Genomic DNA, 22,406 nt, shown 5'->3' on the forward strand with positions numbered 1-22,406 from the left:
AATGTGTCTGGAACGAAAACAGCATTTGAAATGTCACCAACGACAGGCATTCGTCTTTCGAGGGGAACACATGTTGCATAATAAATAGTTGACGAGGCAGAATGCGAACGCTCTTATTTTCAAACAGGTCGTTGACCCCTGCTCTAGAACGTTGAACCTCTGGCTCAGTGTGCTGGCATGAACACTCAGCATACCGGTAAGAAGAAACGAGAGCAGCGATCCGCCTGAAACAACCCACTGCCCTTGGATTGAGAACTCCCTCCTTGCTCTGTCTTCGCCGATTAGTCCTGCACCACTGCACAAATCTTGATTTCTGAAAGGTCAGCTGTGAATCTTTGCAGCAGGCTGACCGTTTGCACTACCTTAAAAAGATTTGTGAACAACATAAGGAGATTTGTGGAAACTACACCATCATGATTTGTTTCTTTTTTTGTAGGGGCTGGGGGGTAATTATTGTTGACCCACAGGGAGAAAAATGGAAAACCTTTCCTGGATAGCACTAATTGTTCTTATGGCTCTTATTTAGTCAACGGAAGGGGTTTGGGGGGGGCTTTACATATATACATACATATATTACTAACATGCACAGAGACACACAAATGTTTGGGTTTTTTTTTTCCTCTACACCCCTCACGATGTACTTGGGATCATGCCACGAGCTACCGGGCGATCGAGATCGACGTAATGGGCACCCCTGCCACAGAGTAACAAATTGTAACTTTGCAAAGTCACTGTAGTCAGATAAATTTACTGAGAAAAGGCACGTGTTAGATGAGTTGTTCCTGTAAAAAGAAAAAAATATACTGTATATGTTGGAGTGACGCGTTACTTTCCAACATAACTGATCATAAGTGGGGACTGAACTCCCACTTCAGTTGCACAGCAATCAGGCGAGTAAACCACAGCACAAGTTTGGGTCACACATCATTCGACTCCACTCGATATGACCTTGTAGCTTATCCTTGGCTCTCCGCCACCATCGTCGTCTCTGCTCACCAAAGTGCCGTCAGCATGCCGCCTGCATTTGATGCCACGGTCTCCATAAAGACTGAAGCATTCTCAACTTATAATTGAGACACCAACCTGATGCCCCTGAGCGGCTGACATTCAACGCGGTCTGAAGGACGGCGATGGAAACGAAGCGCGTGGAACGGAATACGCCGCTGGCGCAAACAGCAGGAGGAGGCACTTGGAATGTGATTTCCTCCAGTGCTTAAACATGAAGTGCAATTAAATAGATAAGCTGCGTCGGTGGGAAAGAAATCCTCGCAGCCGGCAGTGACGTCTCGTATCTGGTCAGATATCGTTGACGGCATGGAAATGACACACAAACCCGACTGAGGTTTTCGAACCTGGAAGGGGAATATGGCCTCACTTGATTCTCTGGAATGACGACAAGCTCCGGACAAGGTGATGACATTTTGGGGACATCGTGAACTCTATCTTTGTTCACCTTGCGTCAACGTGAGCAAACAACTGACGTCAGATTGTCTCTCCTCAAGTACCTGAAGGGCGAAGATCAGTTGCCAGGACTGATCTATTTCCAGGAGACGCTGACTGTCATTTTGTTTGCGGTTGTCCAGTTCAGTCGCATTTGGTCGTGTTGTTCATGCGGTGGGGCTTAGTTGTACTTTTTGCTTATAGAGGATGTTCAATACTGGTCTCACCATTTTTTTTTTGCCTCTGTGATTTGCTGTAAATGGTCCATACTGAGGTTCTTTCTCATCCTCAATTCAGGCACTGACCTTTTGTCGTCCTCGAAGGGAGTCGCCTAATCTGGGCAGGACAGCACAACTGGAGGGGGTGCGAGGGGGGCGCTCAGCCAGGCGTGTGTACAGCCATTTCGCTGGTCTTTTTTTTTCATGACCCCGCCAGCTTTTCTCATGGAATGACTTAACCAAGGAGTGAGAAACCAGCAGAGCAATTGTAAGGAGCTTTGTTGCTTGTGAGTGTGCAACATCCTCGACGTCGTGCTTTGTGCACTTGATAGTTATGGCAGGCCTTCGAGCAGCCCGATGACCAAGTAGGGTCGGTACGGGCAGTCTGTCTTGACATGCGACATGTCACCTTGCAAATCTGTTCAAGGTTCCCATCCGCTGAAAGACTGTTGTTGTTTTTGTTTTTTTCTTTTAGCAGAGCCTATGCCAACTTTCATTCATTATGTATTGTATTGCATTAAAAATGGTGGCTCGTATGTACAAAGTGTTTCTATTCAGCTCATCTAACTTTTCCAAATTCATTTTGCAAATCCTCAAGTGGAAATCTTGCCCTCCACAGTGCATTTTTAGAACCAGATGGCAGATAAATGTCCATCGAACTATATTGACATTTTACTTAATGCAACAATTTAATTTTCAGTGCTGTAGAACTGCCCTAAAAAGAATGAAAAATATTATACATTAAAGGCAGAATTTTGACTTTCCAGAATTACTGCCGTTCATCAAGAGTCGATTTAAATGTGATGGCAAAGCATGATAATAACTCCAGTACAGTTTAAAAAAACATTAAAATTTGATAAGGCACATCCAAACACGTAGAGAAACTGAGAGAATGAATCGATCGATTTCCAACTTTGTGCCCAGCAGTGTCAAAAGATAGATGCTGCCAACACGACCTTGTCTTTCACCTCTGAACAATTCCACGGTCGCGTCGTTCACTCCTCATCATTTCAGAGTCAACACACCGGTTTGTTCCTCATCGGCGTCACTTCAAGGTCACCCGGCAGACGTGTGCTTGCGGGAGACAGATTTTTAACACTCAACTTAAGGCCGATTTACTCGAGATGATTTCAGGTTCCACTTCATCTCCTGTCTGTGTGTATGTGTCCTCCATCACTCCCGTGATGAATGGTTGGCCAACAAAGCAGCAGAGTTGGAGAGAGAGAGAGAGAGAACCAGAGGAAATGCACTTTTTCCTGTGCCTTTTTTATCGCTCTATTTCATCACGGAAATCACCTCGTTTATTGTGAGCACATCACCATTCATCTCCCGTAGTCAGTGGCAAACCCCATTTGCCGTCCGCACAAGTACGCGTGTGTATGTGGATGCATACGCCGAAGTGAAAGGAACGTCGAAATGTGTCAAAGCGCAACGAGCTCGTCCGGGTACGCCCACTGACAAAACAAAACGTTAAAAAAAAAAAAAGTCATTTAAACCCAATTTCCTTTCGGTACCATTTACCCTTTTAGATTCATCCATCTATTTTCCGATCTGCTTTATCCTCACAAGGGTCGTGGGGGGTGCTGGGGCCTATCCCAGCCGTCTTCGGGCACTAGGCAGGGGACACCCTGAACCGGTTGTCTGCCAGTCGCGGGGCACACAACAAGCGAGAAGCGCTCGGCCAGGGAGGACGCGGCTGCTGCCTAATGCTGTTAATAATTCACAACGAACTCTATAGCGGTCTAAAAAGAAGTGTGGGGTGTGCTGGGATCTTCAGGGCCGAGCGGGAGAACAGCAGCGGGGGTTCTTGGACTAATGCAACATGACAGCATTCACCTCGGATGATAGAGAGTGGAAGAAAACTATCAAAATGCTTATAAATATCTCATGGAGCTACTGAAGAGAAGTGCGGTGGGGGGCGGGGCACGGGACGCAGGGAGCAACTGTCAGATGTGCTCCTGCTCTGCGGCAGAGGAACATTTCACGCAAGTCACATGGCTGACTGAGGTGATGTTATGTGTTTGTTAGCATGTGTGTGTGTGTGTGTGTGTGTGTGTCGCCCCAGCGTGTGCTTTCAAAATCACCGCGGTAGATCGAATGGTCGTGAACTGCGAGAAATATATACGCACTTGAAGCATCACTAGTGTAACTACGGGACAACAGGCTGGCACAATTAACGCACACACATGCCATTGAACCCGCACGAGGATTTTCTTGGGCACGCTGCTGATAGCATGAGCACACAAAATACTGCTCACAAATGAACACTTCACCCTTGAGTGTTCCACAGCAAAAATCTTAAGGGAAGAAAGAAAGAAAAAAAAACCCCACCAACTCAACCTCTAGTTTATGGAGGTGAGAGAGAAGCTAATACGGATGAAATATTGTAGTGCGAAAGCACACCTCCTCCGAGGCCAACTTGGCTTGACTTGTTTTTTGCTTTCTGTTTTTCAGTTTTCTCCGTGTAAACTGTTACGAAACCGGCATGGACACCCGATACCCTTTACTGGCGTTTAAGTTGCCACCGCGGAGACATGACATCCGGTTGACATTGCGCTCGCGCGAGAAATGATTGAAAATAGTGCTAACCAATAATACTGTGCAGAAAATACAAACACGAAATAACCACATGGTGACCATATTTTGATTTCTACAAAAGATAAATATATACATAAATAAATAAGGAGGACACTCGGCCCTGGCGTCAAGATCCTCAAAGATGCCATTCGATTATAACTTTGATATATTTAAAGTAAGGCTGCATGATATTGCTATCTCGATATTATTGCGATATTTTAGATGAAATTAAATCTTTATTAGGTATCTAATTAATAAATTTGTTCATGCAGAAACATATTAATTATTCATATCTAATGAAGCGTTTTAGTGTTAGTTATGCCCCTCGATACGGTTTTCCCAACTGGAAGGCGGTGCACATTTTGTCCCAAGACGCTACCGCTGTGTAGCGTCCAGTGTATTGTATTATATCGTATTTTGTTATTTTATGTTAACTTTTATGTAAAGCGTTTTGTTCCACCTGTTGTGATAGCGCGATATGAATAAAGATGTATTGTATTGTACATTTAAAGTTGCATCTGATTGGTCAAAGTTAGATGAAAAGCATCCAATTCCATTTGAATTTATTGCACGTATTTTGCATTCTGCATCGCATGCGGCAATATCACAATGGCAATTTGTTTTCGATATATTGTTCATTCATTCATCTTCCGAACCGCTTGATCCTCACTAGGGTCGCGGGGGGTGCTGGAGCCTATCCCAGCTGTCTCCGGGCAGTAAGCGGGGGACACCCTGAATCGGTTGCCAGCCAATCGCAGGGCACACAGAGACGAACAACCATCCACGCTCACACTCACACCTCGGGACAATTTAGAGTGTTCAATCAGCCTGCCACGCATGTTTTTGGAATGTGGGAGGAAACCGGAGCACCCGGGGAAAACCCACGCAGGCCCGGGGAGAACATGCAAACTCCACACAGGGAGGCCGGAGCTGGAATCGAACCCGGTAACTCTGCACTGTGAAGCCGACGTGCTAACCACTGGACTACCGGGCCGCCTTTGGATATATTGTGCTTCCCTAATTTAAATGATGCCGCCTCTGTATGGGAAGAAAAAAAAAAAGATCACAGGAGCTCTCTTTTGAAGTTTTAAATATGGCAATGTTCTAAATGATACCGCTTCTGTAGAAAATCCAGCTGCAGAAAAAATATATTGGCAAGCCAAAGTCGTCAAGGGAAGCTTCGGCATTACTTCCCCATTTTTTTTCCAAATGTCATCACTTTTCTGACCGATATGTAGTTTCCCGCCGGAATGGCTAATATCTGTTTTACATTTATGCATTCAAAATACGGCTCGCTTTATTCGGCGAACCACTGGGATTCCAGATATTCGCTGTATTCATTCGAGATGCTGCTGACATGACACATTCTCATTACTAAGCAATGAAAATAACAAAAAGCAGAGGAAACTGTGGCACCAACACTTTAGAGGAACGGCAGAGCAGAAGTAGGACAAAAAGCCTGGCAAACAAACACTGCAACGTGTCATTAATAACCCAACGCTCTCCCAACAAACTGACAAAAAACATGGAGAGAGAAAAAACCCGACAGCATTCGGATAGTGTGAAAGGGGCAAATCTAATTGATATGCGGTTAAAAAAAATAAAATGTATCACTGTCAAGTTATGCTTGGCTTCAGGTGAATTATTAACCGCAATGTGACTTTCACATTCGTCCGAATGTCCCCAATCATGTCGGCCACAAGGTGAATGCTAAGTGCCAAAGCAACGGACGAATCACAGTGAGTCGTTACCTCCGATTCTCAGGACAGCGGTGTGCGGCTGTATGAAAGGGAAAGTGGCTAAAGTTTTTCTTTGGAGGCAAAAACTGTGGGAGGATCGCTCACTTTTCTCCCTTTCATGTCTCGATGAATCTGGAGACATTTATTATATGCATACTTTGGGAGTCCAATGTAATCATAGTTTAGTCTGCATTTATGAAATCTATGAATTTTTTTGATACCCTCGATAAAACTGTGTGAGAACATCACGTGGGGGGAAGAGAATAACAATATAAATAGCTGTTTCATAAGTAAACGCCACACCGAATAATTTGCCATGTCATCTTTCTAAGTGCCAACAATCCCTTCAGAACAACATGCACGCAGTGTGCCAGTATGCAAACGGTATGCAAAAACAGCACCGCTTATGTAACGTACCACTCAATGTCAATTCAAATTCATGAAGAAACAGTGCAGCAGATGATCCGGGAGTGTTTAGCAGGAATGTGCCTTCGAGCGGGCTACGAAAGACGGTTTCCAGTTGAAAGAGTTAAAACCGAGTTCTTTCTTATTTAGCGTCCTTTATATATCGTCTCATACATGAATTATGATGACCTAGGTCAGGCTTTGGTTTGTTACTTTCAGAGTTTAATGACATGTCCACCAGGTTGGACAAGCATGCTTAGCTTACAATTCATGAAATATGTTTTTGAGAAAACAACAAATATGAACGGCGCATTTTGTGAACATGAAATGCGTCATGTTTTAATGTTGTTTAGCTAATGTGCTCACATGTTTGACCATAACGCTGAACCTCATCTCAGCCTTTCTCATCTTGCTTTCTGGCCTTTCTGCTTGCATTCACCCTAACCATCCTTCATTTAGCTCATTTGTTTTAAATGAATGACCTGTAGCCCTCTTTCTCCACTTTTCCCCCATCCTTAGTTAGAGTCAATGAGCAATAAAATACAGTCGTTATGTTTTTTAAGTGTTTTATTTCTCTATAATAGTGTTTCATTTATTTCTACATTGCATTACATTTAATTTTGACCATACACTGAATAAAAAAAACTGTAAATATAACTTCAGTAGGGGTTGGAACGGATTAATTGCATTTCCATTCATTCCAATGGGAAACCTCAATTTATGGACATTTGAGGTTACAAATGGGCTCACAGAACCAATTCGGTTTAGAACTTGATATTCCACTGTCCTCACTGCTGAATAGAAGGATTCCTTGAGTACATCCAGCACTGGCCTGATTCTGAGGAGCTTTATCAGCATTTTGTGGCTGCTGTGAATAACGACCAACAAAAGAAATGTATCTCAGAAACCGCTCAAATCTGTTCACTGGCTTTGTGTTTGCAATCACATCAGTATCCTCAGCTCCACTTTCACGACTGCCAACATTTACTGCTCCTCTCGTTTTCTGACACTCATTCATCATCACTGCCACTAAAATCATCCTTACTATCATATTGCTACAGTACAGGGGGGGGGGCAATAATCTAAAGTAAAACAAAACAAAATGTCAAAGAAACAGTCAAACAAGAACGAGTACATTCTTGTGAATAGGAAGAAAGCAGTGTACTGCGGAGGTTGAGGTGGCTGAGTGTCGGAGGTGATAGCTTTTGCTCATAAAACGTGAGTTGCATGAGAAAAAAAAACAACAGAGGTGTTGATTAGCAGAAGGTGAGGCTGCAGGGGGAGCGGAAATCTTGTGGAACCCAGTGAGGAGCGGGTACCGCAGAGTTTGCTGCTGCCATTTGAATGATTCATTTCGTATTAGCATCAGCTATCTCGCAAAACATTGCATTCTCTACGATGTCAAATGGATTCCGTTTTCTTACAAAAACATGAACGCTCAGATGCCAACTCTTCCTCATCGCTGCCGCATGCTGCTTCTTTTAACTCTCAGTCACAGGAGCACGCTTGCTATTAGAAAGTCATGCAAGTTTTAACAGTTGACCATTTCCTGTCAGATATTTACACATCAGTTGGATAACCGGACAAGGCATGCAGACTCTTTTATTCCATCCAATACATATTTCAATAGCGAAAACTCAGACAGAAGCTACTTACAGATATGAATAGTGTCTCTCTGAGAATCAGTTGCTCTGGCTCCCGTCCTTCCAGGGTTCGATTCAATTATCCAGAACCACAACTAAAATATGTACCGTGGTATCTCTACTTTCAAAATTAATTGGTTCTGGAAGAAATTTCTGAACTAGAAAATTTTGGAAGTAGCCCCCCCCCCCCCCGCAAAAATTCAGACATAAATGTTTTCTAAAGCATAAAAATGCCTCGCAGTATGTAACAAATACAAGTTACAAGTAGATTATTGTATAATAAATGATAGTTGTGCATAATGTAAAAAACAAAGAATAAAGAATGCAAATGATGATCATTTAACTTTTAACTGCATACTCATCGGTTTTTTTTCCTCTTTAGTTCATGTTCTCTCTCAGAAGTGGTTTGTGCCTGGCGTTTTGTAAAGAACTGATCCAAGGACGTTTGCTCGTGTCGGCTTTTAACAACCCTTCGAAAATGTCCAAGGCAAACATCAGCATAGTGAGCGATTGCCCGACTGGTGAACACTTTTTCTGGGTGATTCACATTTATGTAAAACTATGGGAACGCCTCAGGGACCGAGGGGCGAACGATGAGGACGCTGCATCGACACATATTGATCTATTTATCTTTCAACACGCATAGACACACACGGTAGATGTCCCTCTGAGCCAATGGGATGCCAGGAAGATGCTAGCTAATAGCCAATGGCAGAGCAGCTGTAAATATGTTGCGTTTAGGAAACCTGGAGCTGCGACTAGCAACCCATACTGTATTTTTAACCTTTCGTATCTTGAAATTTCTTTCGTAATAAGAGGCAATATTTTCCTGTTGAGACATTTTGTAACTTGAAAATTTCATATGAAGAGACATCCGTAGGTAAAGGTACCACTGTGCTTTGTAGTCGATAGATACTGCACGGTGATTGATTTGTTTCTACGTACATTTGGTGCTATTCTCTTCCAGCTCCATGGTCTGCCCACTCAGGTTAAGGAACATGTTTTCCCTTGTAAACATAGCATAGAAAATGATTTCATTGTTGTAACAATGCTTCTTGGCCATAAATCTCAAACGGTTAGAAAGCCTGTCCATTGCCCTTTTAAATACTGCTACATTTGTGAGGAATGTGCATTTGTGGGATGAGTAGCAAAGCTGAGAATGTAGGTTGTGCCGGCGAAACATTTGCCACACCTTCTGTGTCCCTGCCAAGCATCTTGCAGTATTTTGCCATGATCTGTGACACTTGCTTTGAACTTCCACACTCATTTCAGATTTGTGATTTTGTTTGACCGATGTGCGCTCACTGGGGCCTGCAAAGTGGTCTGGAGGTGCCTGCTCCAGGAATCGGCATGGCACATTTGAGCTTGAAAGAATGCTCTGTCACTGCCATTATCATTAGCAAAACACTGCAGAGGCTTTATACTAGACCGAGAAAAGAAAAAGATAAGACTCCGAGGTGGGCTGAAACTCGCACACTAATCTTGTCGAAACACAAACGTAAAATCACGGCTCTTTGTCTCCCTGACTTCCTTGGAGATTCCACATAATTCACAATTCTGCTGATAAACTAACCGAACAGTATCTCCTCCACTGTGCAGGCCATCTGCACTGCTGCAATAAAAGCCGAAATAGATTCTTCAAATGCAGCCACAGTTGGCACACTCGGAGCCACAGGTGCAGCAAGCTTTGGGCCTTTTAACTTTGAGCGTCTTGTTTTTTTGAGCTGGCGGCTTTTCAGCAGATACAGCGGGCAATCTCAACCTATGTCTGCCGCCGCCTCTACATTAGACTTCGTAAATGAAAGCTTTTTACAGCACGGGCAAGTATTTGAACCCCTTGCTTATTGTGGAATAGAAAAGGACAGAACCAAAACAATGTATATAAATAGGTGGAGCAAAGAAAGTCATGTCACGCCACAAGAAGGATGCTTAAATGAAACGTTAAATTTACACATAGATACCTGTATTTTTATGGTGCGACTGCGGAAACAGGAAAAAAAAATGCTGATTGCTAGAGGAAAAGGTTCTGTCCAGAGTCACAGCTCATCTCAAATGCGCTCAAGCAATTAAAGCTGCGACAACTAGCATGGAATGCTACTAGCAGGTTTAATTGTCTGTACTTAAATATGACATGAATATAGGACAGCCTGGAAGATGGTTTTGGGCCATAAACCGTTCCGATGCAATTGAGCATATAATCACTAATGCAAGGCAAAATCCTCGACACGAAGCCTGACGGCAAAAATAAATCCTGGGACAAAGTGGAAAGTTTTAGAGTGCTGGCTGACATTTCATCATCGAACGAACGTCGCCGGTGGATTTATTCTTTATTTAGGTAGAAGTTGATTTATTTTTTTTTTAATTTTAAATGTGCCGTTGACATGGCGACTATTGAAGCAAAAGTTACACAATGGGTGTCTCGTCTCGAAAATACTTCTTAGTGGGATGACTTTATTTGGGGAGTAACTACCATCCATCACCAGTATCAGACTTGCCGCTTGGGAGTGTGCATGTGTGTGCTTATGTGCACAAGAGAGAGAGAGAGAGAGAGAGAGAGAGAGAGAGGGAGAGAAAGGGAGAGAAAGAGAGAGTCCATGCATGTGTGAGGCCAAGGGCACTGTCTGAGATGGTGATGACTGATATCCACATTCATATTACTGTGTCATTATCACCCTGTGGACCATCATCATTAGCCCCTGCCGTTTACACTGTAGTTAACACTTGGATATGGCTGAAGGGAAGAGCGAGGAGGAGTTTCCATCTGTGCCTGAAGCCCAAAGCTTACAGTGAAAGCGCTTTCAAGCCTGAAGAATTTTCACGAGATCCTATGTCCCTGAATTTCTTTACATTTGCTTCAATTTTTCCTACCGGGATAAAAAAAATAGCAATAATTGCTTACATCATGTTGTTTATCAAGCGCGAAATTTCCCGGTGGTGGGGAGATATGTAATGAAAACTTATGAAAATTGGGTGACAATTGTGCAAGTTATGACTCTTAATTTCCAAGTGCAAGTATTGCCTTTGAAGGAACGTTGCCCCCACCAAAATGGCCGCCACATGTGCACATCACTTAGATACATTTTTTTTCCTATGGTCAGTCCACACTTGTGGGTGTTTTACAAAGTATGTACCAATCTAGAGTTAAAAATGGCTCAAGCTCTTTTATGATGCAATGTTAATGGTTGAAAAATCCCATCCGTGCGCCAGACTAAACAATAAATTAAAACACGATGCTATTTTGTACAAGTGATGAAAGGTCCATTGACTATCGCGAACCACGTACTGTATTATTTTCTCAGTTTAATAAACAAAAGCGAGCAGGGAGTTTTTTTGTTTTTTTTAATGCATTAAAAAAAATCACTCACGGTCACAAAATAAAACAAAATTGCAATCCCGCCTATTGGGCGACTTAGAATAAATTAATAGCAGGCTGGCATGACTGCTTTTAGGCTCCATTCCAGGGGAAATTTGAGCATTTTATCCCATCGACCATGCTGAGCGGCAAGCCCTCTGGTTTTGGGATTAGCACAGCAATCCCCAGAGCGCAAAAATGGATCGGAAAATGAACGGAAATAAGAAGGGATAAATAACCATATGAGGAATGAGGCAAGTGGCTCGGGGTGATGCCAAGGACAGCTTTGGAACACATGCAGTCAGTGTTGTGCAGATGGCAAAGATGGATGCCACCCAAAAGTGAGTTTGAAGTGTGTGTGTGTGTGTGTGTGTGTGTGTGTGTGTGTGTGTGTGTGTGTGTGTGTGTGTGTGTGTGTGTGTGTGTGTGTGTGTGTGTGTGCGTGTGTCTTGTGCTTGGAGAGAAAAACGTACAAACATCATGTTGTTTGTAGTGAAATGAGCAACAGCACCTGTAATTTAGTACAGCTCTTTCAATGACCTTTTTACCAGCGTCCTGTGCCCGCGCTTGGCTGGAGCAGACCATTGCCAGCATTGCACAATAGGCTGGCTGACTCCAAGACGCTCTGCTCTCACAGTTCCTCTCACTTTTATCCGTTTTCATTGAGATTAGCTCAAAGTGCATTGGTGAGTCCCCGCGTGGGTCTGTTGTTGTTATTGACCAATCTAAAGTGTTGAAAATGGCTTGCTCTCAATGACCATCCAATGTGAACGGCTCAACCAACATGGCAACATGTTTTTTGGGGATGATGGTTTTGGACATGTAAGGTGGAAGATGTAAGATGTGGTCGCAAAACAACGTCAGACAAAAACAACTTTTAGATCCATCCATCCATCCATTTTCTGATCCGCTTTATCCTCAGCCAATCGCAGGGCACACAGAGACAACCATCCAAGCTGACACTCACACCTAGGGACAACTTAGAGTGTTAAATCAGCCTGCCATGCATTTTTTGGAATGTGGGAGGAAACCAGATAACCCGGAGAAAACCCACGCACGCCCGGGGAGAACATGCAAACTCCACACAGGAAGACCGGAGCCAGGATCGAACCCTGCACCTCTGCACTGTGAGGCCGACACGGTAACCACTTGACCGGCGGGCCGCCCAACTTCTAGATAAAAAATTAAAATTAAAATTAAAAACTATAAACAGAGTGTTTTGTATTTTTTTAATGTCTTGGTGTGATATATGAAGTCAATGCAACGTACAACATAAAAGTCTCACTGTGTGTATTTTGTCTAAAAAAAAAAAACAGCTAAGATTAGATGTGATATATTAGGACTTGGATATAGTGCGTTGCCATCCAAAACTTTGTAATTAAATCACTCTCAGCCATCGAACACAGAGACAAGACTGACTTAGTATTTGTCCTCAGCGGCGACATTGACGCATCAGAAACCTGAACATCTTTCCCCCGCATATTGGCTCTCCTCTCGATTGCATAATTTGAAGCTCTCCTCCCACAGCTCTGTCTCCAATGTACCACAGTGAGGAGGAGCATATGCCACTGTTCCCTATCATTACATTTTTGTTTTAAGACCTCAGAGGAGGGGCTCCCACCGAGAACCCGATTGAGTTGCAGAATAACAAACAGAGCCAATTACTCTGTAATGCCACCGAGTGAGCACAATTCAGTCAGTCGCCTTGGCCAATCCCACAGGAGAGAGTCGCATCATTCTGCTCCCATCACTGTGGCTGAATCAGGACAAATGAGGGTTATTACCGACTGCCCCCGATCAATGTGGCACATTCCTTTGCATTTCACAGCATCATGGGCCACGAAAGACTCCACTCTGAAGAGTCTGCGATACGCAGGCAAAATGAGTGAAACCTCTGTGAGACAATGACGACACAGTCGGCGGGCTCAATACCATCCTCCTCCAATGGTCCGGTTATGCGTGACTGACCTTGGCGGGGAAAAGATTTAGCGGAAAGTAGAAGCAGACTCTGCGCTTCGTGCAGAGACATCATGTTTTCCTGAGTTTATCTGCAATCCCATAACATCAACACGACCTCACAAATACACTTTCATCCCTGCTACAGAAGCACTGCAGGCAGGCACTGCCCTTGATTAGCTCATTCCCAAACTGCGAGGATATGAATCTTGCCGCTTTGCACTCCCATGGATCCGTCTCGTGTGTTTGATGCTGCGGCCGCCCACCGTCAGAAATCTCACTGTGGCTGCTGTGATGATCTGCCAGTACCTCACTGTCCAGCTGCCCCAAAGCTAAATGTTCCAGATAATCTCAGCTCACCTACAGACATAATAATTGGACCTCTACTGGGTGCAGAATTGTGAGAAGAAACAATTTTCTACAAGTAACTTTGAAAAGGAAAATACAAGTTTTCATGGCTCTAAAGGTCCTGGATAGTAGTACTCCTATCAGTGAGCAACTATTACGAACAGGGCTGGGACAATGATTATGTTTACATGCAGTCAATAACTCTTTCAAAACCCGAATATTGGCAGCATCCATCCATTCATCCAGTTTCTGATCCGCTTATCCTCACAAGGGTCACGGGGCGTGCCGGAGCCGATACCGACTCTCTTCGGGCAGTAGGCATGGTACACGCTGAACTGGTTGAAAGCCAATCGCAGGGCACACATAGATGAACAACCACCCGCACTCACAATAAACCGTAGTATCCGGAGAAAACCCACGCAGGGACGGGGAGAACATGCAAACTTCATACAAGAAGGCCGGAGCCGGAATCAAACCCTGCACCGATGCACTGTGAGGCCGCTAACCAGTCAATCACTGGGCCGCCTGACAGTATTCCGTTTTTTTTTTTGGGTGGGGGGCATCTTACTTGAATAACTTAAATACATTGATATCCCTGCCGCGTTTTCACATTATGTTCTGTCTCTGCGGTGAAAAATGACACAGCGTGTGGGTATTATAGATATATATACGTATGGATGTCTAGCGTGCAACTGGCCAGAAATACAAAATCATCGGTGAACAATCACAGCAAAAATGCAGAGACAGAGCATAGCAGCGCTCTTTGGGAGTTAAACCACTGCTTTATTCCTGTGGTGAAGTGACACGAATATCAGGTGTTTTATCGACGGTAGAAGATATCAAGCGGAAACTACCCTTATTTGTGTCGCTACGTTGTCCGTGCGTCGCCGATTAAATCGGGATATTCAAACGCGGGAGTAATTCTGTCCGCTTACGTATGTCAAGGAGTTATTCCGAAAGCGGAATTTTTGACCTGAACCTGGATATTGACTGCAACGTAAATGTAATCTACGAACACAGTGTCAATAAGGCCAGGAAAGAAGAATGCTGAAAGCAGCTGCGTGGTCAGCCGAGATTGACTCGAGATCTCGGGCAGCGTAAATCGCTCCGCTCCACAGCCTGTTAGCTAAGGGGACACATTTGATGTCTAAAGCCAGTGAGTCCAGCTGCTCTAGAGGCTAAATGAAAGTGAGCTGAACAAACACAAACTGCCCTGTTAGGTTTGATGTGTTAGCCTCGCAGTAGGTCCTAATCGTGTTACCCACAGCAGAAAGAAAAAAGGACAGTGGGCACATTGACAGTGTAATGGAATACAGTTTAAGAATATTGGAGCATGTGAAGTAGCAAAGCCATCACAAAGAGAGAGCTTTATACGTGTTAATTAGGGCGACATTTTTTTCAAGCCCAATCAGAGGCGCTAAAAAAACGAGCATATTTTGCAAGCCAAAATACGCAGTTCTGCAGTCGAGTCAGAGCCGCGATGGGATGCCAGACAACAGAAAGCAAATGGCTTGATGGAAGGGACCCACGGTGGCCGTTAAAAGTGAAATACAATGTCTTGTATTTCCATATAGTTAGCAGGTTAGCGATGCGATGCACAGTGGGGGATTTGGCTGGTTCCATCCTCTGCTTGAGTTTGTTTCATTTTGTGTTGTCTTTAAGCATTTTGGAATTCAAGGCAAATTCAGTTCACATTCTGTTGTGTGTATTTATTTTGCAAAGAACCAGCGCACGCACTCGTGCCACTGAGCTGGCTCGGAGGTTTTTATTCACCTTGGCAGTAGTCAGCATGCTGGTCTCATGTCCACCCAAAAATTTTTTTTTTTTCTGGGGGGCAGCGGGACTGCAAATGCAATCCTGTGCCTTCTGGAACGAAAAGACATACAGATCCCCCGTATTGTATGACTAAACAGCCCAACAGGTTACAAAATGTGATTTACATAAACACATTTGGGAAAAAAAGTCCTTCTGCATAAGCTCCTGCCACCCATATGTTCTCTCCTTGTTTGCGTGGGGTTTTTTTCTCTGCTTTAGTCTCAGATTAAAAAAGAAACACGAAAGCTCACATAAGACCTGAAATATGGTGTGAATGCGCGTGAAAGCTTATTTGTTGATATGCGTCTCGTGATTGACAGTGAACAAGATATGTGCTTCAAAGCCAATGGATGAATATAGGGATGCTGCACTCAACACAAAAGTCTCCCATAATACCTCCCGCAACCCCGCCCCCCCCCCCCCATACACACACACTCCCGCCTTTATTTTCAAGTGTACATACAGTAAGTTGTCTAACGGAGACTTAAAATGATGGATATGATGTTATCTTCAGATCATCGTCTCAACAGATGATGTTGATTAGGTTGAAGAAATTGCGTTTGAAGAAAAACATCGTTGTTTTAGGCTTTAATTAGGAGAACTGTCAGCGAGATGTCGCCGGCGTTAATGCATCTGTGTCCTCGGGCACTGAGCGAGGATTCAGATGTGCTGGGAGAACCCACTGACAGAATAAACAAGAGCCGATGAGGATAATAAGATGATCATAAGCCCATTAGTACAAATGTGGAAAAAGTAGCAGGGAGACCGGTGGTCCCCAACCTTTTTTTTTTTTTTTTGTGTCACTCAACTCTCGATTCAACTCAACTGAATTTCTAGAGTACTTTAAAACAACCACCACTGTATACAAAGTGCTGTACATGGAGCAAATATCATATACACAACAATAAAGAATAAAAAAATAAATACTAAGTCACGGACCGGTTGAGACAAGCACATGACATTCGCAGACCGGGAACCTTTTTTGTTTTTTCACTGCTTTTGGATTGCCAGTTTTAAAGCGCTGGTACAACCAACAAAGATGATTATCGAGTAATTTAACATTTTATTAACACAGATTTTTTTTCATTCATTCCACTGTACAGTTGTACAATAATTTTTTTTAAAAAACACTATGAACTACAAAGAAATTGACCAATTAGGAATAATAAATACACCTTAAAAATGTAAACATAATTGGGTTTTTTTAAAATTATGATTCTACATACGGCGGTGGCGCACTGAAACTTGGTTTCACTACAAATGATATCTCTGTTTTAGATTTTTGGGTATTAACCCTTTCATCCACAGACGATGGTAACCTGTAACCTGATATGATAAATCGTCCACTGTAGTGACCTCTGTCCCTCAAAGGGTTAAAGGTCAAACAAAAATAAACATTCTAATGGGATGTTCCTCACCAGTTACTCAGTACTTGAATTTGGTTTCCACTGAATTCTTACTCACCATTTGAAGGAACAGAGTAAAATGTTATTTTTACTTGAGTCGGATGAGGTTACAGAGATAAGATTCTTACGTTACCAAGTCTACGCACTGCAGCTCACCAACGTTGGGAGTGATACCAGTGCAGATGTCAGGCCTGCAACACCGAGTCTTCAATTCAATATCGAGTCGCATCTATATGCAGTTTGCATACATGTGAAGTACTCGGTGAGGAGAATGGATGGATGGTCGGATATATAGTATATACTGTATCCTGAATACTGTATTTGTTCGGTTGCTGTGCCGCTTCAAGCTTGCATAAGGGATCAACAACTTTGGAGGCGATGGAGAAGTCGTGTCAAATGCAGTGATCTAAAGTGAAAGGGGAAGAAGAACCCAGCTAATCCATTTACGACACTAAGTTGAGCTGTCTGCAGGGAAATCCCTAAATATGGGTAATGCCGCGGCACGCCGATTTACATTGTTGCTCCGACAATCAGCGTCTTGCCGTCCTCACTCAAAGGCTGTCGGACAATCTTGGACGGGAGCCGAGCTTTGGGTAAACCTCTTTAGCACGCAGATCAAGCGGCAGCAAACAGACTGAAAGGCTCGAGGCTCTCAGCGTGTTTCGAGGATTCGGTCCAGGGTGGCTCCAAACCAAAGACAACAGCAAAATAGCAAATGAAGAAAATCCTTCAATCTGGCCACTGGCATGGCCAAGCATCTCAATCAAGCGCAACCATTAGCTCCGTCACAAGACGTCTGAGCCTCTGGAGCCCAGAGGCAAGGTTTTTGCTCAGCCAAGTCCAACAATCAGTAAACAGCAAGCACACTGACACCCTGAGATAAAAACGTTCCGGTTCGGCTGGATGACTTCAATGTGCCCACTTTTCAAGATTTTGTCCTGTTACGCAGTCTCATGTGTGTGCTATTAAAGTACTAAAGAGGATAGCCGGGAAAGCAGTTTAACCAGAAAACATGATAGTTGAGATGGAGATTGAAGCCGGGGTGGGGGGGGGGGGGGGGCTGTAACAAGGCGCTAGTATATGATAGCGATTCTTAAACTGTATTCTCACTGGTGCTTTGAGTTGGAAGCCATAGGGGAGCATGCAGATGAACAACAATGTACTTTTCTTTCAGCCAAACAGCAGTTGAAACACTCTTTTCACGTTAATTTGCAAATAGTTGACACGAGTCAGTCCTGGAGTTTCATCAGGGAAAAAAAAAAACTAACAAAAAAAGGAGTCTCCTCCTTACCTTCACAGTAAGTCGAATCCCCTTGAATGGAGGCAAAGCCACGCTTGCATTCACACTCCGCTTTCGTTTGCCTGTTTTTGCACAGAGAGTTTTCTCCACAGATGACCCCTTCTGCACAGAAGTCGTAACCTAAAAAAAAAAAGAAGAGCAAGCTATAAAAGCTTTGCGTGGTTTGCCATAAGTTGCCACACAACCGTCACCAACTCTACTTTGAGTGACCACATTTCATGCACAGCCGGGATGCAATACAATACATCTTTGTTTGTATCGCGCTTCTGTGGCAGCCGCAGCTGTTAACAAAGCGTTGAACATAAAATGACAAGAATACAACAGAACATCCTTCGATTTTTGAATATGCAGAAAAAACAAATTAAAACATCTGATCTGAATTTTAACACAGGGTAAAAAATAGAGAAAATCAAAAACAATAAAAATGTTTTAAAAAAACTATTAATGAAGAACGACAAAAGCAGAAAAAAATGAGCAGATCAAGCTATAAAATCGCTAAAGAATCAAAAAATCTAAAACAAAGCAAATCATACATGAAAAGATAAAATGTATTCGAATTCGGGAAAAAAAGATGGCCCAATTCAAAAACAAGAAAAATCAAACATGTACAATCAAAAATGACTGAGTGCACCGCCACCACACATTGCACGACTTCAAGGCGTGTTGAAATGAAGCACGACCTATAATAAAATCAAACCAAATCGAATCAGATCTTTACACATGATCAATTACAACCACAGTCACGCAGGAGACTTAAAATCAAAACATGAGTCGCACTCGAGTTTGGAGCCAGCTTTAATTTGTGATCGCTTACAAAAGAAATCTTCCTCTTGCCCCCACTTATTTCCGATGCCAATTTCAACATTGTAAGTAAAAATGTCATCTCATAGTAATATCATCAACTCTTTCCGGTAGCCGCTATGGGAACTCAGCCAAGAAATATTCAGACCGGCTTGCAGAGAGAACAAGTGTTGCAAGGGTGCAAATTGCAGTCACATCACTAAATTTGTCTCTAAATTCTCGACGCTGCGGGGTTTGTGCACGAAGGGCTAAAATGAACACCCGAAACAGGCACGCTAAGAGACATACCTTGACAAACATTGCAGCATCTCCCGTCTCTCAATACCTGTTCACTGACAGAACAGTTGAGCTCCGGACAGGTTTCTGTCACTTTCACCATCAGGCCATTCTGCAAATGAGAGTGCGGCAGATAAAGTTGAGGGCAAAGTGAAATTGTTTTCTTTCTCTTGTGTCGTTCTCACTTTGATAAATGAACACCAACGTTTGTTGCCCGCCTTCCGCATCGCCTTTTCTATTCCCAGATTTTTGCCTTGTATTATCTTCCCGTTCAACTCCAATTCTTCATCAAGCAAGCGCCGTGAAGGCGCTCTCATGTGTGACGACTTGCTCCTCGTTTTCATTTTATTTGTCAAATCGTATTTGACACCAGTAAGTTGATCGCTGTAAACCCAGAACCTCTCGTCAAATCTGAACAGGCATAGACGCAATAAAATGGAATCAATCTGTGTGGAGAAGGAGTAAAAATCCGGAGCCTGATTCGATTATCTTTTCAGCTCAGCCCAAAAAGGGTTGCCACAAAAATGAAGTTCAGATGTGAAATTCCCAAACTTCCCCCTTGATCCAGGTTTGGGAAGAGCACTCAAGCTCTCCATCTGCTGAGGGCATCAGCTGGGAACCCGGAAGGCAGCAACCGAACACTGCCAATGCATTACTAATGAGTTAATTTATTTATTGAGTTCAACGCAAGAATAAAGCGTGTAAATGCGCCCGACTTAGCGTAAACACTAGTTTTCAGCCATTGTCTCAAGGCAGGTTTCGATAATAGCACAGTGAGACACATAAAACTTTAAAACCGCGATGACAGAAATAGGAAGCAAATGGGTAAGACAATAAAACAGACGGGCGGCCCAGTGGTCGAGTGGTGAGCGCGTCGACCTCACAGTGCAGAGGTACAGGGTTCAATTACAGCTCCGGCCTCCCTTTGTGGAGTTTGCATGTTAACCCTGGCCCTGCGTGGGTTTTCTCCGGGTACTCCGGTTTTCTCCCACATTCCAAAACATGCATGGCAGGCTGATTGAACACATGAAATTGTGAGCATGGATGGTTGTTCGTCTGTGTGTGCCCTGCGATTGGTTGGCAACCGGTTCAGGGTGTCCCCCGCCTACTGCCTGAAGACAGCTGGGATAGGCTCCAGCACCCCCTGCGACCCTTGTGAGGATAAAGCGGATTGGAAAATGGATGGATGGATGGATGGATGGGTTGGGTTACACACATTGAAATATTTTGCAGTCCGGACCTTCGCCCTGGGAAATGCCCTACAACCGGAGCCTTCCAAATTTGAATTGAAGATCCCGGCTTTACATTCACTCAAATTGTGGTTTGGCATTTTAAAGAATAATTCATGGTTCCAGAAATATTGTGTATGTCGTTCCTTGTAGGCACATATCCACCCACAATGCCAGTTTTGTCCGTAAAAATGTGTCTTCACAGATAAACGGCCTCCCTGTGAATAATACTCACCTCCGACCAATGCTGAACATGAAGAATGCCTTTAATCAGAATCCAATGCAGTGATAAAACAGTGGGTCAAATCAGGTCTTTGTATTTCTGCATTCATTAGTTGTTTTTTTTTGTTTTTGTTTTGTTTTAATTACCTGGCTTTTTGATCAAACGCAGGCAAACGAACCGAGACAATGGAAAACAAATGACTTAATGAATTCTACAACAAGGAGTCCAATACGAGCGGTCCCTCCACATACTCACGTGAGAAGACAAATGCAGCCTGGTGAACTGATTGCAACATAAAAGGCGAAACAGAGCACCAAAAGAAGAGTTACCTTGCATTCCCTGCAGCTCCTGGATAAAAGGCGTTGGCCCTCAGACAAGACCTGTCCCATGTAACTGCATTTTGCTGTCGAGGGGGGTGGGGAGAAACACTCAATTTAGGCGGGAGAAAACTGAAATCTATTTTAAAAAAACAGGATCATGTTACGACATCCTTGTACTTTAAACAACAATGAACCCAATGAACAACGCGTGATTGCACACCAACATGCATTTAAGGCAAACACAGCCAGTTAATTCAGTCAGGAAAATGACTTGTCCTTGGCGAGCGGGCCTCAGCAGGGGGTGGGGTGAAATGTAACTGCATTAAGAATACAACAGAAGAGACGCTTCTACATATTCCTCTGGCAATATAAGCAGAAATAGAAAATGAAGCCTATCGTATGAAGTCCTGCTTTCCTCCTCCCCCGGGTGCAGGGCCACGGAGCTCACACTTGCGACTCTGGAACATAATTCCCTTGTTTGCCCGTGCTGGAGTTGTGATGTTCAGGTGGGAAGAAGAGGAGGAAGACCGGGCATGCGGAGTGATAGAGAAAGGAATAGTGAGGCTGGGATTATTAAATCTATGCAGAAGGGATTGCCAGGTTTGCAGAACAGCAAGATACACGGCCGGCCATGGATTTTGGAGCATTTACCAAACACGTATTCGATATTCTTGAACTACAGTTGGCTAGTGCCCATCCGCCAAGATGTTTTTGCCCCCACACTTGAGGCATGGATCTCAAAAATGGTGCTGCTGTTAAATCCAGCTTCTTTCACCTCAGGCAGGTGGCGAAAGTAAAGTCTCTCCTTTCTCAAGAGCACGTTGAAACAGCAAGTCATTTCTTTGCCACATCCCGGCTGGATTACTGTCATGCACTTTACTTTGGAGTCAGCCAGTCCTCCATGAAGTGTCTCCAGTTGGTCCAGAATGCTGCTGCTCGCCTCCAGACTGGTACTCGTTAAGAGGGAGCACATAATTCCTACTCTGGCGTCCCTTCACTGGCTCCAATACAGTTTAGAGTTCTTTATAAGATCCGAATATGTGTTTTTAAATTCGCAGGATTAATTGATGGGTACTTCAATGTTGGCCCGTAAGAGTCCTGAATATTTATTTTTTTGTGTGTGGCGTTATGTAATCCAATGACATATCGTAAAATGTGTACATATTTATAAATAATAAGAGCCGAATGAGGACGCTGGGTAGACAGGCACACAAATAGTACAGAAAGTGAGGAGGAAGTGTGCAAATGTGTTTCATCCAGAAAAAAGGAGCCAAATGAATCTTTTGACATTGAAAATCAAATTGCATTGGGGGAATTGTAGTTTACTTTATTCCACTATTCCGCATTAGTTAGTGACC

The 22,406-nt window shown here is 43.5% G+C and overlaps 1 protein-coding gene across 1 annotated transcript in view; it reads right to left on the bottom strand.

Annotated features, from left to right (window-relative positions):
- The window catches only part of LOC147207971 (protein kinase C-binding protein NELL1-like), a 126,667-nt gene that overhangs the window by 58,094 nt on the left and 46,167 nt on the right, over positions 1-22,406 (bottom strand). Inside the window, exons 10-12 of the mRNA XM_086107672.1 lie at positions 21,058-21,131; positions 19,289-19,388; positions 18,191-18,319 (exon numbers count right to left, since the gene is read on the bottom strand). Coding sequence (XP_085963798.1) covers positions 18,191-18,319; positions 19,289-19,388; positions 21,058-21,131 — 303 coding nt within the window. The remainder of the gene's footprint in view (positions 1-18,190; positions 18,320-19,288; positions 19,389-21,057; positions 21,132-22,406) is intronic.

Source organism: Hippocampus guttulatus, chromosome 3 (genome assembly GCF_054856545.1).
Source record: "Hippocampus guttulatus isolate MCC_2025c chromosome 3, RoL_Hgut_1.0, whole genome shotgun sequence".
NCBI classification, from domain to species: Eukaryota; Metazoa; Chordata; class Actinopteri; order Syngnathiformes; family Syngnathidae; genus Hippocampus; species Hippocampus guttulatus.